General features: G+C 55.0%; 1 protein-coding gene across 22 annotated transcripts in view; it reads right to left on the bottom strand.

The window, feature by feature from the left end:
• Nucleotides 1–16,435, bottom strand: part of Ldlrad4 (low density lipoprotein receptor class A domain containing 4) — a 250,063-nt gene that overhangs the window by 110,311 nt on the left and 123,317 nt on the right. For 19 of the 22 annotated variants that reach the window (XR_015444989.1, XR_015444988.1, XM_087195240.1 and 16 more), the window contains one exon: nt 14,125–14,265. Coding sequence is in view for 20 of the 22 variants with exons in the window: in XM_087195240.1 (XP_087051366.1) it covers nt 14,125–14,265 (141 nt within the window). In the remaining 2 variants the exon portion in view is untranslated. The remainder of the gene's footprint in view (nt 1–14,124; nt 14,266–16,435) is intronic. The other 3 variants (XM_087195285.1, XM_087195295.1, XM_087195292.1) reach the window with 1 other exon arrangement.

The raw sequence follows: 16,435 nt of genomic DNA, 5'->3' as shown, positions 1-16,435 counted from the left end.
AAAGCTGTCTAGTTGCCGCCCTGGTGGTCTGGACATCCTGGCACACTCCTGCAAGAGCTCAGGAAATGTTTCGCACCCAAAGCAGCATCACCGAGCACCAGGTCTCCCACAAACCCTCCTGGAGAGAGCACCGTGCCACGAACTAGGTCCAGCAGGCTCTGCCCTGCCAAAGGCAATGCCCTGGCTCCTCCAAGACAGGACAGCTGGACAAAGGGCTTGGCATGGCCTCTGCATTTCAGGGTGGTGCCCTGCCCTCGGCCACTGTGATGCGCCTGCATGGCCTGCTGTGTGGAAAGCCCCTTGCCCAGGAAAGCTCAGCAGCAGGGAAGCGAAGAAGGCAGAGCCTGCTGCACAGCTCCCAGGTTCCTTTCTTCCAATCACTAACATCAGCTTCAAGGTCTCACTGCTTCCTGGGGGCTCCTGGCTCCGGCTGCACTTCACTGAGTCTTAGCCCTGTGACCAGGAAGCCAGCCCGACTGACAGCAGGGCGCCTTCCCCTGGGCCTGATGCCTGCTGCAGCTTCACTCCACCACACACCACCGGTCATGGGCACCTGGAGACCTTGGTCTCGCTGCCACTGCCTCCTGGGGCCTCTCACAGGAGCCACCCGAACAGCGACACCCGGGTCCATTACGACCACAGCAGACACACTGTCTGCTTCTTGTGGGAACGCTGTGGGCTTCCGGCCCCTTTCCAAAGGCAGCAGGGTGGGCTGGGTGCAGCTCAGAGAGGGAGCATTTGCCTAGTGTGTGCAAAACCTTGAGGACCCCCAGGCACTGCAGAAAAACAAACACACAAAACAAGGTGGGTTAGATGTCCCTTTGGAGAACAGCACTACTGTGAATGAAACAAGCACAGGACTCAGCCACGAGCAGCTCATCCCCATCTGTGGCAGCGGCAGCAGGAGCACCTGCAGTGCACACACGGGGCCCTTTGCTACAGGGAGCCGGAATCTGGGTTCCCACGTCACGCCATGACTGTCCCCGGTGAACGGGTCACACAGGGACACTGGGGAGGCTCCGGTCTCGGCAGACGTGGTGCACATTCAGCATCCCGACAAATCTCTCCTGAAAACTCTTAGAATAATCACATTATTCACAAAGGAACTCTCTCAGCTGAATATCACATCCAAGTCCACCTCACTAAGGTTACGAGCAGAAGCCACGGGTCAGGCAGGTGCCTTTGTGAGTCGCAAGGGGGCTGGAACCCACCACCTTCTTCGCCAGCCTTCTGATCCAGTCATTGCTGAGGACAGCAGAGCTGCCAGTTATTTGCTCTGACTCACTCCTGAGGGACAAGGCTCCTGCGTGACCCCAAGACAAACAGCACTAGTGCTGGTCCTCCAGAAAGCCTCCAAGGAGCCCCAGCGCCCTGGATATGACGTCTGAGTGCACACAGCGGAGATAGCAGCAGGCTCCGACTTCCACAACACACGTGGGTGCACGAGCGCCCTAAGCAGAAGCACACAGAGGAGAGCGCACCTGTCTCTCCAGGAGAGCAGCATTCTCCAAATGCGACTCCTGCTGCGACCCCTGGGGGCTGCTCAGCAGTGGACCACACCCTCACATTCTCGCTCTGCACATGCTCACTCCCACACACACCTCGCCCCCCCCCAAGCCCAGCCCAGGCCTCACAACACCCTGGGGCCCTTCGCTCCGCTGAGGCTCGGAACAGGCACCCAGAGCAGCGCCAGACTTCGTCACCTCGGGTCTTTTCCAGGGGTTCCCACTGGCATCAGCCCCGACTCCCAGCCACAGGAGCAGCCTGGACTCCTTGGTGTGAGGAGAAAGCACTGTGAGGTCGCATCACATCCTCTATCTTTTGACCTTGAAAAGGTTACTTTTCAAAAAAGAGGAGGAGGAGGAGCAGGAGGAGGAGCGGGAGGAGGAGGAGGAGCGGGAGGAGGAGGAGGGGGGGAGGAGGGGGAGGGGGAGCGGGAGGAGGAGGAAGAGCAGGAGGAGGAGGGGGAGGAAGAGTGGGAGGAGGAGCGGGAGGAGGGGGGGGAGCAGGGGGAGGAGGAGGGGGAGGGGTGAGGAGGGGGAGGAGGAGCGGGAGGGGGAGGAGGAGGAGCGGGAAGAGGAGGAGCGGGAGGTGGAGGAGCGGGAGGAGGCCGCCTGGCGGTGGACAGGCCCCCAGGACAGCTGGATCTTGGTGATTCTCTAGAAAGAGCTGTGTGCACACATGGCTTCTCCCTTCAGGGTTGCAGGAGGTCGACCTAAATCACATCCTTTAGTCCTCGCTGCAGCCAGGTGTGATGCGAACTCACAGTGCTTTCTCCTCACACCAAGGAGTCCAGGCTGCTCCTGTGGAGTCTAGTTTTTTGACCCTGAAAAGGTTACTTCAACTCTCTGGGTTTCCTTTTCCTCCTTCTTGCAGTTTGTATGAACTAAATTTTCCCTAAAGACCTTCCCATAGCACCTAACCATCCTGTGTTCTAGCTTCATTTTCTTGCTCAAAAACATTTAATGACTTTTCTGAGGAAAATAAAAAGCACATGGTCTGGGGCGGGATTTAGCTCAGTGGTTCCGGTGCCTGGCTTGCAAGCGCAAGGTCCTGAGTTCAATCCCCAGTACCAAAAAAAAAAAAGCACATGGTCTAACATCCTGGCTTCTAGAATCAACCGCCACCCATCTTTCTAGAGATGCTCCTCAAAATCAGGCCAAGCCCAGTGGCTCGCTGTGACAATTGCTGCATGACACCTCTGTTCACCAGTATCCCCAACCTGCACTCCTGCAGGGCTGATGGGACAGCAGGTCCTTTGGGGTCCCCACCAGGGCACATGCTGCTCTCCCCGAGGCACCCAGTCTCCAAGACACCCACCCACTCTGGCACTGCGGATTCTGACCCACAACCTGCCAAACCTTCCCCAGTGTAACATCCAAGGACGGTTGAAAAGACCCTGAACCTGCATCCAGCCCTCTGCCCGGCACACCCTGTGTTCCCCACAGGCCCAGCTCCGTGCCCCCCATAGCCATACTCAGAAAACACCCTCCACGAGGTGCACCAGGAAGTGACATTCTGCTGCTATGCAGGACACTGTCCTCTGCCTGCGCCTGCCTCAGTAGTGCTTTCTCCAGAACATTCCCCATCCCTTTCCAGATGTTATCTTCCAAGTCCTAGAATCTTGTTCCTCTGGAAGATGCTAACTGCTCAGGCCACTAGTTCTGGCCATTTCCAGTAAAAATATCACATCCTGAGAAGAGACAGCATCACAGAGCAGGGGACTTGCGGGATGCATGGTGCCTCACTGCCGGTCTCTCGTGGTCAGCATTTTGGCTTCGTCAGCCCCTCTCTCCATGGGACCACCACAGTCTACACGTCTGAGCCTGAGCGTGTGTGATGGAAAAGTGTCTTTCTGAGGGGTGCGTTCTCTTCGGTCATCCTTCTCCGGGGCTCATGGGAAGCACAGACCCAGACACCCGTCAAGTGTCAGCAGATGGAGACTCCTGAGCTGCCATGCAGAGCCGTGCTGGGCCCAGCTGGCCGTCCCCCTCAAGCCAGGCTGGCAGGACGGGCAGCAGCATGAATCTGCACTGCACCATGCCCGCCAGGGACCAGAGGGTGAGACGCCAGAGGCTCAACTCAAGATCCTCTTGCTTCCAACTTTTAGGATAATCTAAATGCATATGGAAACCACTGGACATAATTCATGTGTGAGCAGTCCTGTGGCTAGAGATGCTGCTGCCTTCAGACACACATAGGAAACCTCAGTTTGACATTAAATATAATTCAAAGGAACCATAAATTATTATCATGTAATTTTCCTTTTGGCTAATAATGTCGTTCAAAATGTGTGCTCCCTGGGGCTGGGACCCCCCAGGCCACTGGGCCTCTGCATAAGCGAACAGCCTGAGGGATGAAGACAGGGCTGGGAAGAGGGCTTTGCCAAGACAGCGGCACCCGCTGAGTGGCCGAAGCTGGTTTCTGAGGAACGTCCCCGAGGACAAGGACAGCTCTGCTCGCCGCTTTTACTACCGCATGAAAATCAGTATTTCTTTTTCTACTCCAGGCGTTGTTGCTTCAGTAGGAGTTTTAAGTTTTGCTTTCCCTTCTCTTTCTGGGAAGGAAGAGGCAAAAATCATCTTTTCCCTCTGGGATTAGCCCTTGGGACTTCAGTAAGGACGAAAAACCAACTCTCGCCAAGCACAGCCGTCGGTGTTCCCTTTGAGGCTTGTGCTGGCCTCCCTGCCAGGTCAGCCAGAGACCTGGCCAGCCCGCCTCTGCCTCGCCTGAACATCGTGGGCACCCGCCTGTGCCCGCGCTCCGTGGTGGTGCTCCCTCCCGCACTTCGCTTCTGGATGACTCTCGTAATGTCAATGTGGGGACGGAGGCCCTGAGGCTCCCACGCCGCCCGAGGGCCTCTTCCTGGCCCAGATCTGGCAGTGCCCCACCCTGGTTTTACCCACAGCACCCTCCGCACTGCACACCCCGTGGACCTGGGAAAGCCTCCATTCCCAGCACCCACGGAGGCATGAGGTCCGCAGCCCTCACAATCACCCACTGCTCAAGCCCAGCCGAGCAGAGCGGTGCGATGTCCACCTAATTCCCTGCAGCTCCAGCAGCAGGGCTGCCCGTGACGGCACCTGAGTTCCAGAGTTCCCAGACTCCCGAGCAGAGAAGCAAGCCCAGAAAGGCTCTCGACCGCCCAAATTCCAAGGCTGCCCCGGGAAGTAACCAGTCGGGACCAAGGGCATCCCCTGGAGCAGCAGCGACTCCTCACCAGCAACTGTGGCACAGGCCACCCAGCAACTGCGTGCCCGGCCTGAGGACCAGGTGACAACATCCTTTCCACCTGAGCGCTCACTGGCTGGCAGCGCTCCACACTGTGGGCCAGCACAGCTTGGATCAGTGGCGCTTCCACACTGCAACTGCCCTCCACACACACCCTTCCCAGCCCTCACAGCTGTCAGATTTGCACAAAAACTCATCAGCAACAGAAGGTCTTTCTCTGGGCACCCCTGCCGTGAGCCCTCCCTGCCCCCAGGAAGCAGGATCCGGCCGGTTTGTCTGACGGCAGGAGCGCTGTCCTGACTTGCCCCAGTCACTTCAGCCCAGCCGGCAGCTCGCCGCGTGTCCTCAGAGGCCAGGGCTCCGTGCCGGCAGGCAGCGAGTGTCTAGACAGTATTCATGACCCATCTGTCTGGCGCGGCCGGTGGGGGCAAACTCTATTAGAACAGAAACCGTTTCTGCCTCCCCGTCCTCCTCCTCCTCCTCCTCCTCCTCCTCTCATCCCTCTTTCCCTTTTCGAAGCAGGAATCTGACACTGAGAATGACTATCATTGTCGCAGTTCTCAAAATAGCACCACCAGACTTTCATTAGCATCCACACTAGACTGCTAAATATTTAAAGAAGTGGATGGATTTCTTCTGAAGGGGGACGCCCCACATGCCGGAAAGCAGCAACCAAACCCAGGGTAAATCTGAGAGGCCACCTCTCTCCAAGTAAATTCAGTGGAAATAATAGGGGGAAATAATGCCTTAGGTTTATTAAAACTTTCCTTCCCATTCATTCTCTCCCTTTGCGTATTTGAAAAGGCAGCATTACTGTTTGAGACCCTACAAGCTTTTTCATTGATCAAAAAACTGTGTTGAAGAAAGAAAGGCAGTAAACAAAAGAGACGGGAGGGGTGAAGGGCCAGGCTGCAACCCCCGCCCAGGCGGCCCAGTGACCCCTGACACACTGGGTGTCCACATTAGTTCTTCATAATCTGTGTGAAAATCCAGCGTGGACCACGGTTTTCACGATGTGTGACTCATGCACAATTGCATAATCACATCCATAGTCCTTCAGAACAGGAGGCTGTTTGGTCTCCACACCCCGAACCCTGCAGACCTTTCAGGAACTGAAGGTGAATCCCTGTCTCACTAGGAAAACCGTGAGAGGAAAACAAGCAAGCAAGCATGCAAACCCAAAAGGGAAATCGAAACCAGAGTGGAGGGAACGCACTTGAGCCGGGCCCCGTCCCAGAGCAGTGGCTGTGGCTGCACGCGGCACAGGTCACCTGGCCTCTCGGGGCACCGGAACCCTTCAGCCCCACCGGGATGGGCGAGAGGGGGCACAGGAGGTGGCCAGCCCAGGGGGCTGAACATCCCCGGATGATGCGAGTAGGTGCCTCTCGCCAGGCACTGTTCGGCTGGCTTCCCGTGAAATCCTCAGAGCCACACTCTGAGGGAGAGGCGGAAGTGTCATCCTCGTCGAATCAAAGGGAAAACCAAGGCACTAGGAGCTCAGCAACTTTCCTAGGGCCACAGTGAGTGTCGATTTGGGAGCAGTTCCCATGTCAGCCCGGATACGGTGGCCGGCCGTGCACACGGGAGCCGGTCACACCTCTCAGTCCAGCAGCTCCACAGAGCTGGGTGGGGGCAATGGATGCAAAGAGGGGGCCTGTTCTGGTTGACAGAGCAGGCGACTGAGGCTGTGCGCCTGTACACTCCACCCTTGCACACCCACCTACTCATGTACACGTGCCACACACAGAGCCACGTACTCACATACCACAGACACACATGCTGGGACACCCACACGTGTGTGGGCACACACTGCACACCCTCACACACACTCGTCCTCCTTCAGGGCCCAGTGGGGAGTGCTTCATACTTCCTCCGGGCTGGGTGTGAGCCAGACCTCCACACATCACTGTGTGGATATTCAGAAGCCAGAGGTTGGTCCCTAAGAGCTGCTGCATAGGGACCCTTGGCCAGGTAGAAAGCGCAAGGTCTCTTACATTGTTGTTCTAGAGTAAACACTCACAACAGAGCAGGTTTATGCTCAGCTTAGTGCTGGTGTCTACAGTAACCAAATACACATCTGAAAGACAATTTTGAAAGGAAGACCTTGCGTCATCTTTCTTTGTCCCATCATGCAGGCTGCCAGGATCATACAGACACTGTTAACTCCCAGTCTGACAAGCAAGGTACTAGACCTTGCAAACACAAGTTTTTAATCCTCTGGTCAGGCCTGAATTTTCTAAAAACATTTATCCATCACTCGGCCAACATTTACGTCTTCTTGTATGGTGCCCAGGCTTCAGGAGCTGCTTTGCGGGCAGAGTACTCTGAAGGCCACGAGGATGGGATGCTGAGAAGCAGTGGAGGGAGGATATTTTCAGGTGTCCACTCTGTCCAGTGGATGCTGCTAGGAGAGTCAGGGTCTACAAAGACATCAGCATAGACCCTGCCTTCAAATGGTATCTGGTGAAAATCACAGTCAGACATGGGCAATGGTCAGACAGAGCAGATGCAAGCTTAAGAGAGTACAAGGTGCTGAGGGTTCAAGTTGAAGAAAGAATTTCTGCTACAGGGTCAGGTCAGGAAGGGTGACCGACCCCATGCAGCTGGTCATGGTCAAACATGAAGAGGAGGGGCTGTTCTGGGGTGGAGGGAGGAACTCCCAGGTCAGCACTGGGTGCCTAATGTTCGGGAGGCTTGTGAGCAGGCGCACTTGGGTCTGCAATGGGAGGATGTGGGTGTGAGACCACGTGGGGTCCAGAGACACCCAGGTGAGGGTGCAGCCATACAGCACCTGCAGGGCAGAGGGGCCACCAAGACAAGGGGCAGCTGCAGGATCCCAGAGGCCAAGCCCCAGGGAGCAGAGAGCCTCAAAAATGGAACTGATCAGCCTTACTGACTAGAAAGAAAGATTTTGCAATGAACAGATGTCAGCAACGCCAGCAAAGACAAAGCTGGGGTCATAGGAGAAGTGGCCCAGGCAGTGATCGGCAGTGGGGAGAGGGGAGCAGGGAGTGGGGATCGGGGAGGGGCGGGCTGGAACATCCAGGTCAGCAGGACAGGTGCGGATAGCAGAGGAGGAAGATGAGAGGGTCTGTCACGCTGGCTCAAGAGGACAGGGCAGTTGGGACTTCAGGAAGCCATGGGGGAGGGTGAGAACAGGGAACGAGGAACCCAACCCAAGAAAGCGAGAAGGAAGAGAAGCAAAGGCAGGTCAGGACTGCCAGTGTCAGAAGATGGCCCACACACCATGTGCCTGCTAAGGGGAGACAGAAAAACAGGCTGGGCCTTCCCTTCTCCTTCTGGTAGCCAGAGTGGGTGTGACCCGAGGCCGCTGAGTGTGCCCCAGGGACCATTGGCCCCAGCATCCTCCCACCCGTGCAGTGAGCCCTGAGGCTGCCTCTGAGCCAACTGGCGGGAGCCCCAGTCAGCCAGGGGCAGCCTTTCCTGGACAACCCTGGAGACACGCAGTGCTCCTAGGTCTGGCCCCTCCATTCCCATGGGTGCAGAGCTCTGACTCTGGCTGCTGCACTCCTGCGCCCCTAACCTGCCCCCAGCTTGGCCCACGGTGCCTCTGGGAGCCGTGGCTGCAGCAGGCTGGACACAGACCTGTGCCGGAAGACTCCCTCCTGCACGCTCCGGAAGACTCCCTCCTGCACGCTCCAGATGACCCTGCCCTGCTGTCATTATTTCAAAAGTCCCCAAGGAGGTCTGTGAAATGCAGGGACAGCACACACGTGGGTGGCCCTCCCCAACACTCAGGTGAGGAGAGCCCCCTCCTGAGCTCCCCAGCCCCGTGCTGTGGCAGCCTCACTTGGGGTCCTATCACCCCCAGATCCTCCCCTGAACAGAATGTGCTGGGTGGGTTGCACGGAGGAGCTGGTAGCATTAGGGGACAGGAGCCCTGAAGAGCTCCGAAGAGCAGAGAAGACCTGAGGATCCACCAAGAGCTGTAAACTTGAGCCAAGAAGAAATGACACTCAGGGCTTGCTCAGAGCCTGGAGCTGCTAACCTCAAGGAAGCTGCACTGTACCAACTTGTGACTTCTATCAAAACTGATCCAAAGAATCCTCAGCCCAGGGTGCCAGTTTAAGACAACTACACCTGTGAAGCAGTTTCTCTCCAGACCTCTAGGTCTACCTACCAAGTGAAGGAGTCCAGAGAACAGATGAACATACTCAGTGACTCCATGGGAAAGAAGTTGGTAGAATCCAGAATATGGGAATCTACAAAACCAACAATCCAGACCTGTCCATCAAAAACCACAGGGAGAAGAGAGTGGAGGAAGAGAAACAGAAGGGGAGAGGAGAAAGGTGGGTATGGGAGGAGAACACACAGAGTAGACACACTCTCAAGGAGCACAACAACCCATCACCACACTGGTAGTTTCTTTGGATCCTGCTTCAAACAACTGTGAACAGAACAAATCCAAACACGTGCATAAGACAACTTGGGAAATAGGCACTCTAACAGGATATTTGGTGAAATCAGAAAATTATTGTTAATGTTTACTGAAATAATTATAGAAAAGTAAAGCTCTGGTAGTCACAAGTCCTGAGGTGGACAGGTTTCCTACACGGTTGTGAGCTAATCACAAAGTTATCATAAACAAAGCACTGCGCAGGTAGAAGTTGCCAGCCTCAGGTGGAAGGGATGGTAGCAACAGTGTGGTGCTTAAAGGGGGCTGATGCTCAGAACCCCTGACAAGTAGGCTCCAGTTCCTTGGGGGAGCTGAGGAAGATGGGAAGAGATGATGTGGGAAAGCAAGACAACTAGCTCGATGACAGCATACTGGGTGTCTTACTTGGATGGGACTAGCCTCAATCCCCTGGGGCAAAAGAAACGTTTCAGAAGAGGCCCTGAAGTTGAAATCCCACCTCCATTTGGGCACACCTGACTGGCCTTTGTCCTGCTTTCACCAGGACACCGGTAGGGGAAGACGCAGCTTCTGCCTCCGTAGGGATGGGGCTCTCCACCCTAACCCCCATGCATCACACCCTTCTGGCCAGCTGAAAGCCCCTGGAGGCTGAGAGAGAACAGCAGCTCCCTCAACTTCCTTCATCTCTGGTTCCTCACAGGTCCCGAGCCATGGATTCCTTAGCAGCCACTGCCCAAGGCAGGTCTGTTCTTCCCCGACCTGCTGAGCACATAGACCCCCCCACACTGTGCAGACCTCTGAGGGGCTTGCAGCAGGCATGTATGGGGGCAGAGGGTTGCCCGAGGGCAGCTGGTGCCACAGAGACAGTGTCTGGGCCCTGGTGTCACACCCCACAGGCAGAAGGCACAACACTGCACGGCTCCCCTTGGGCCCTGCCTATCCTTGGCCCCACCTCCTGCCCCAGCCCTGCCCAGGACAGCACCACCCTCAAGCTGCCCTGCGAGGGCTGCTAAGGCTCTGCTGCTCAGTGCCCTCCCCTCACCGTCCTGAGGCCTCCACCCTGGAACCGCCCTGGCTCCCAGGGCAGCAGAAGGACTCTCGTCTCCCAAGCCATGCTCGGGGGCCCTAGGCCCTCACCCGTGTCAGCTTCCGTGACCTCTGTATGTGCGTGTTGGAGACCTGATAATGCCAGGCACAATGGCAGACAAGGCGTGTAACTAATAATTTTATTTGTAGGATTTGTATATTTAGTGCTCGTGAGTACGATACTTTGATAGAGCAGCCAAAGAAAAGATGTAAGAGAAGCCAGAAACTCAGCACCTTCTCTCTTCCACGGAGAGATGCATGCAGAAACTCTCTCCCCATGGTATCGGTGTGCCAGCCTTGCCTTCCACATCTGTACAAAGCCCTCTGGGTGTCGCAGCAAAACAAGCCAGCCTCAGGCAATGACGGCGTGGCTGTGGCCTGCACAGCAGAGAGCAGAGCAACGGAGGTGCTGTGGTCTGCTCCCACGCAGTGCAGGGAAGAGCTGTGTGCAGCTACCACGAGGCTCCTGAGGTCATCAGCATCGTGAGCTGTATGCATCACAGAGGATTTTCCCTAACGTTAACGAGACAGACGGACAGACAGACAGACAGAGACATCTGGCCCAGACAGCTGAGCCTTGGTGCATGCCCAAAGTCGTGGCACAGACTAGAAGTTTATTTCAGCCGTCTGGGAATCCAGAAGATTCCACCTCAGTGTGCTCAGAACACTGAATACTTCCTTCAGGAGAGAACAAACTGTCCAGTGAGCAGACCCTTTCTTAAGCAGGAGCAAGGATGGTACACTATTTGTGTTCCTGCTGTGCAGCATTTGACAGACAGGAATTCCTGTGATATTTCATTTTCAAGGTGGACACCAAAAGAGAATATAGAGCAGCACTGGCACTGCATGAAAGGGAGGCTGCCCCTCAACTGCAGGCAATGCCCTGGCTCAGGAGACAATAATCACATGCAAGAATCCATTAAAACTGACGGCAGGACCCTAAGACTTGCAACCTGGGTACTCACAGGAAGTAGCGTGCTCCTGGCCTCCTCTCCCGTCCTGCTGTGTGCTGGGCAAGACACCAGGGCAAGAACTCACGTCACCCACCACGGATCCTCCGGGCGTCAGCTCTTGGGAAGCCGCACCCTTAACTGCAGGAGCAGCCACAAAGAGCAGGAAGGGGTCCCCGCCACAAAGCATGGAGCAGCCGTGACTCCCAGTGGATGCTCCGTGTCACAAACGGCCACCTCCTCCAGCACCTGGACAGCAGCAACAGCAGCACAAGGCAGCCGCTAGCCAGGTCCAACAAGCTGCCTTTGGCTGGGTGAGTCCCAGGAGCCTTCCCCAGGGACAGATGGTAGGGACAACCAGAACCTGGGCGGCACCGGGTCGGACCCTGGGACACTCCTGCTGCGTAAGGACAGCAGCCGACATCCACCTCCCTGAGAAACGGCCGGGCACATGGGGATGAGGAGGGCGTGATGATGAAGGCTGCACTGCCCATGCACATTTCCTCCTCCAAGTCCTCACTGCAACTTGCACGGCAGACGTGAATGCCAGTCTGCAGTACAGAGACCGCCTTTGGAGGGTGCAGTCACTCCCCCAGTTAGAGCTGCACCACATCAGCGTAAAGCCACAGTCAGGGTCCTGCCTGCCACCCTGCCTCCTACTTGCTGGCCTTCGCACAAGAGCACAGGGTGAGTGGACACCCATGTCAGGCACAAAGACAGAGTTCTGGTGTGGGGGCCACGACTGCAAATGCCACTCGCGAGGTTGAGCTGTTTATGGATTGAACTGCTCTCCGCTGCTCCAAACAGAATTAAAGGGCTTGTTTTCTTTAAACGAACACCAAAGCTGTCTGGGGTGTGATTTCACAATGGGAAAAGCACACTGAGGAGCAAGGGACAGGGAGGAGAGGAGGGCAGGAGAAAGGGCTGAGTGGGAGGGCTGAGGGGGAGACAGAGTGGCCAGCGGAGGAGAAGCCTTGCAGACTCAGCCCCCCCAGTGCTGCCGGCGGGGGTGGCACTGACCGAGCCTCACCCGCAGTGCGCACAGGCGGCCGAAGTTCTCTCCACGCATTGCTGCGTTTGTCTGCCATCACTCATGTCGACAGAGGCCAGAGGAAGAGGCTGCCCGCCACTGACCACTTGGGAGGGCACTCTGGCCTGAGTCAAGCTGCCGAGGCCATGGCTCAAAGCCAGCAGGTTCTTGGTGCTCGCCAGCTGGGGACTGGGCGGGGCGTGCTCAGATTCACCAGGCTGAGTCCCCATCAAAAGGATGACGGTATGAGGGGGAAAGGCCCCACTTCCAACACTGTGAGTCTCAGGGCGGACAGGCTCGGAGCAAGCAGACCTCACTCACAGGCACGGGAGGCACCCCTGTGCTCCAGGCCTCCGGTCACTGCCCTCTGGCCCTCAGGAGAGGCAACTGCACCACTCCCAGCCTGCTGTTCTTGCAGCAGCCTTCCTCCCCAAGCCCCGAGCCCGAGCTGTTCCAGTGCACAAAGTAGGACCACAGACAGCGAAAGCATCCAGGACAGCCAGCGCTGGCTACAGGTGGACAGTCCTCTGAAGTCCAGTGCCTCATGCAGAGGCTGCTGTAGGAAACTAAGCTGAGGAGAAGGCGGCACAGTGTGAGACAGCATGTGCACCTCTGAGAGCTGCATTCTAGTGCACAGACTTGAAGCAGCTCAGTGTAAGAAAGGGCACACCCAGGAAAACTGCACTCTCAGAGTCATGAATTCAGCAGCATAGACAGCAGACTTATAACTTGCTAGGGCACAGTTTCAGACCATGGCATGCACAGCTTTCTCTCAGTATACAAATAGAGCAGGAAGGGAGAAAACAGTGCCTCTTCTCAAGTCCTCTCCCGTTCTCTTATCTGTAGGTTTGGTCCTATGCAGTCTAATTTCCACTGCAAATGTTTTTAAATCTGTCTGGAATCTAAGTCCTCAGAAGAGCGTGGGCAGAACTGATTACAGAGGATGAGTACGCTTGCAGTGATCCCAGCAAGAGCCACGAAAAGGCCACATCCGTCAGCCTCTTGTCCCCATAACAAATGTGTGGGAGAAATCGGCCTAAGAAGAGGAAAGATGCACTTTGGTTCACAGCACTGGTGGCCTCAGTGCACAGCCAGGCCCCTCTGCCTCCCCTCGTGTCAAAGCCAGGGCACACACAGAGCACAAGGAGCAAACCAGGAGCCCCAGGCCCAACACCCTTTGCAGCACTGCTCCCAGGATGATGCCCCAGCCAGGCCTCCCACCTTCTGACAGCACCAGCTGGGGACCAGGGGCCAGGCCCAGGGCCCTGCATCCAGACCCCTGCAAGGCCAGGGCAGTGCACATTCTCCCAGCTGAGCCACTGCAGGAAGGTCCTCACCCTCAGCCCACGTCCCCTGCCCAGGAGGCACAGAAAACAACAATCCACTTCTCCTGCCTTCTTTCTCATCCTTGTCTAAAAACCATGAGATCAAAAATCAATGAGTTCCAAACTGATTTCTCCTTCTCAAGTTCAAGAAATCCTCACATCAAGACCTCATGCTCACTGCTTTCTACCCAGATCTAATAGCAAAACACACAATAAGAACCTTTAAGCAACTCATGTATATCTAGTTTCTTAATTATGGACTCTCCACACGTCTTTCTTTGCTTATTTAAAATGACTCTTGTAGTGATAACTCAAAAAATTCTATAAAGCTGGTGTGAAGAATCAATATATCAATGTACTGATAATAGATCAATAAATATATGGCTGTATCAGTACCAACGTCCTGGAATCTATCAGCACTTCTCAAGTACGTAGCAACGCCTACTGTAAAAGTCACCACCATCCCAGAGAACATCTCTCTGTCCTAGAAGAAGAAAATACTTCCCTGTGAAACACAAGTTTCTTTCCTTAACTGGAGACCAACAGCCTCTCCATGTCCTGATGCCCCTACTCCCGGCCACCTGGAGATGTGCTCAAACGCGACGTCACCAGGGCAGGGGGACTCACAATTGAAGATGGCCGGAGGCGGATGCTCAGTCACCAGGAGACAGTTGTCTTCGTCACTGTTGTCCCCGCAGTCATCCTGTTGGTTACAGACCAGTGAACCAAGATACAAGCATTTACCGCTGGTGCAGGTGAATTTGCACTCTGAAAAAGTACAACAGAAAGCACGGAGCCGTCAATGCAAGCTTGGTGCTTTTGGGTCGTTATAGTCACTGGGCCCCCCTTTTGCATGCCACCTGGGGACCCCAGGAGACTGGGCTCTGGGAGGAAGAGGAACACCCAGGTAAGGGCCTTCCTGCTCTGAATGCAGGGAAGGTCTCCTTGGGCGCGTCACAGGAGCCGTCCTAGGCTGCAGCACCAGCACTGCACTGTGGGTCACACAGCCGGACATTCTCTCTCCTTGCCCACCTGCTCTGCTGGTTCACAGCTGCGGGCTCAGTTACCCTGCTGGAAATATCCCTGGCGTTGTCCACACCTCCATGAAAGAGGGAGCTGCAGGAGGGCAGGGCCCTGCAGAGCTCTGGGCTCCAGACTGACGGGAGGAGACTTGTCCACTCCACTTCCACTCACCACTGTGTGCAGTGACACTCAGTGAAGTTCTTAAGGCTCTGGTGTTCATTCATCTCATGCCCAAGAAAAGCCCATTTCAATAACAGTGGGGCCAGCACTGATTTTATAATGAAAACATGGGGAAGTGATATGTGACTTCTACTACCTAAAGTAGGCAACAGCGACACTAATGAAATATAAAAGTATATAGAGGGCTGGGGATTTAGCTCAGTGGTTCTGGTGCCTACCTTGTAAGCACAAGGTCCTGAGTTCGATTCCCCAGTACCAAAAAAAAAACACAAAACAGTATACAGAGCCTACACCCAAATCCCTCTAGGCCACGCTGAACACAGAGTACCCCAAGTCTGTACAAATCCATATCTGAAAAGGGAATTCCTTCAAGAGGACGCTAAAAATAAACGTGCAAACTTAGAGTATTACTATCAACTTCAGCAACTAAGGATAAGGAATGTTAAACAATGATACACACTGGTCACATAAACATCCCCGAGCTGATTTCCTACACCGGATACCACCTCACTGTCCCTGAAGGTCCTCCTCGGAACCCCAGGGGCTGGCAGGATTCACACACAGGACACCCCCTGGGGCAAGGGCCAAAGGTCCCCCATGCTGACTGTCACAGCCTCTCCCAGCCCCTGGCCTCGCTCAGATGTATCTGACTGGAGCAAGGGTTGCTGGCCAGGCTGGAGCCTGAGGTCCTCTCTGCTACCCAGCATGGGCCCAGACAGGCCTCTGGAGCCACAAAGACTACACACAGGGCTGTGCTGGGCCAGCCTGTCCATTCCTGATGACTTTCGGCCTGCAGAGAGAGCGCCTCTCCTGGGTAAAGACGGCCCGAGTCTGCAGAGTGCTCTCTTGAACTGAGAGGGGTTACAGCCCTACATCTGCTCACTTCCTGAAAGGCCACAGAACAAGAAACCAGCGGCCTCTGACCTCACACAGAGCAACCAGGAGCGTGGGCCCCACATGCACCCATACCTGGCCCCCCAGGGTAGAGGATCTGCGTGCTTCGGGCCAGGCCACGTGATGCAGGCCCTGCTGCTCTGAACACCACTGCCCCACAAGGTGGAAGACTGAAGTCCAGCTACTGGAAATCACATTCGTGACATGACTTTTTTTTTTAAACTTAATGGAAAAAAGAGGATGTTAAAGAAAGAATTTATCTTCCTTTCCAAAAGAAATTCTGGGCTTTAGAATAATACCAAACATGAAAAAAAATTAGCCAAACCCAGGTACCCTTGGTGCTGCTGAAGTGATACTGGTGGGAAAAAAAGAATAAGCTAACTTTGGGTCAAACTCAAACTGAAAAACTGACCACTGCTCTGGTCTGAAAGACTCCAGGATTAGACTATGATATTCAAGTCCATTTGGAACTTTAATCCAGCAGGGAAATGAAATTATATCCACAGTATACTCATTTCATTTTGTTCTGTGAGAGACAACTGTAATAATGACATATTTTCAACAGAATGAACTATTTCAATAGAACCATTCATTCATTCATATAACCAGTACGGAACCCTTCTGCATCGTGCGCTAGGTACTGAGACATGAAAACAAAACTGACAGGGATGGGCCTCTTCACAGTGCACCGTGTGAATTCCTAACAATGTGGACAGCGATGAACTCATCTGCAACACTTCCAAGGCCACACATCTTCCCTCTTTATATCCTTCATACCTAGCGTGCTTCCCGGCCTGAACAGGCACCAAGCAATGACACGCTGCATAGCCAAACAATCTAC

The sequence above is a fragment of the Heterocephalus glaber genome, unplaced genomic scaffold (genome assembly GCF_053883595.1).
Source record: "Heterocephalus glaber isolate CG9 unplaced genomic scaffold, H.glaber_assembly_v1.0 deba00000331, whole genome shotgun sequence".
Taxonomy (NCBI): Eukaryota; Metazoa; Chordata; class Mammalia; order Rodentia; family Bathyergidae; genus Heterocephalus; species Heterocephalus glaber.
The sequence above is the reverse complement of the archived record's forward strand: the minus strand, read 5'-3'. Positions and strand labels throughout refer to the sequence as shown.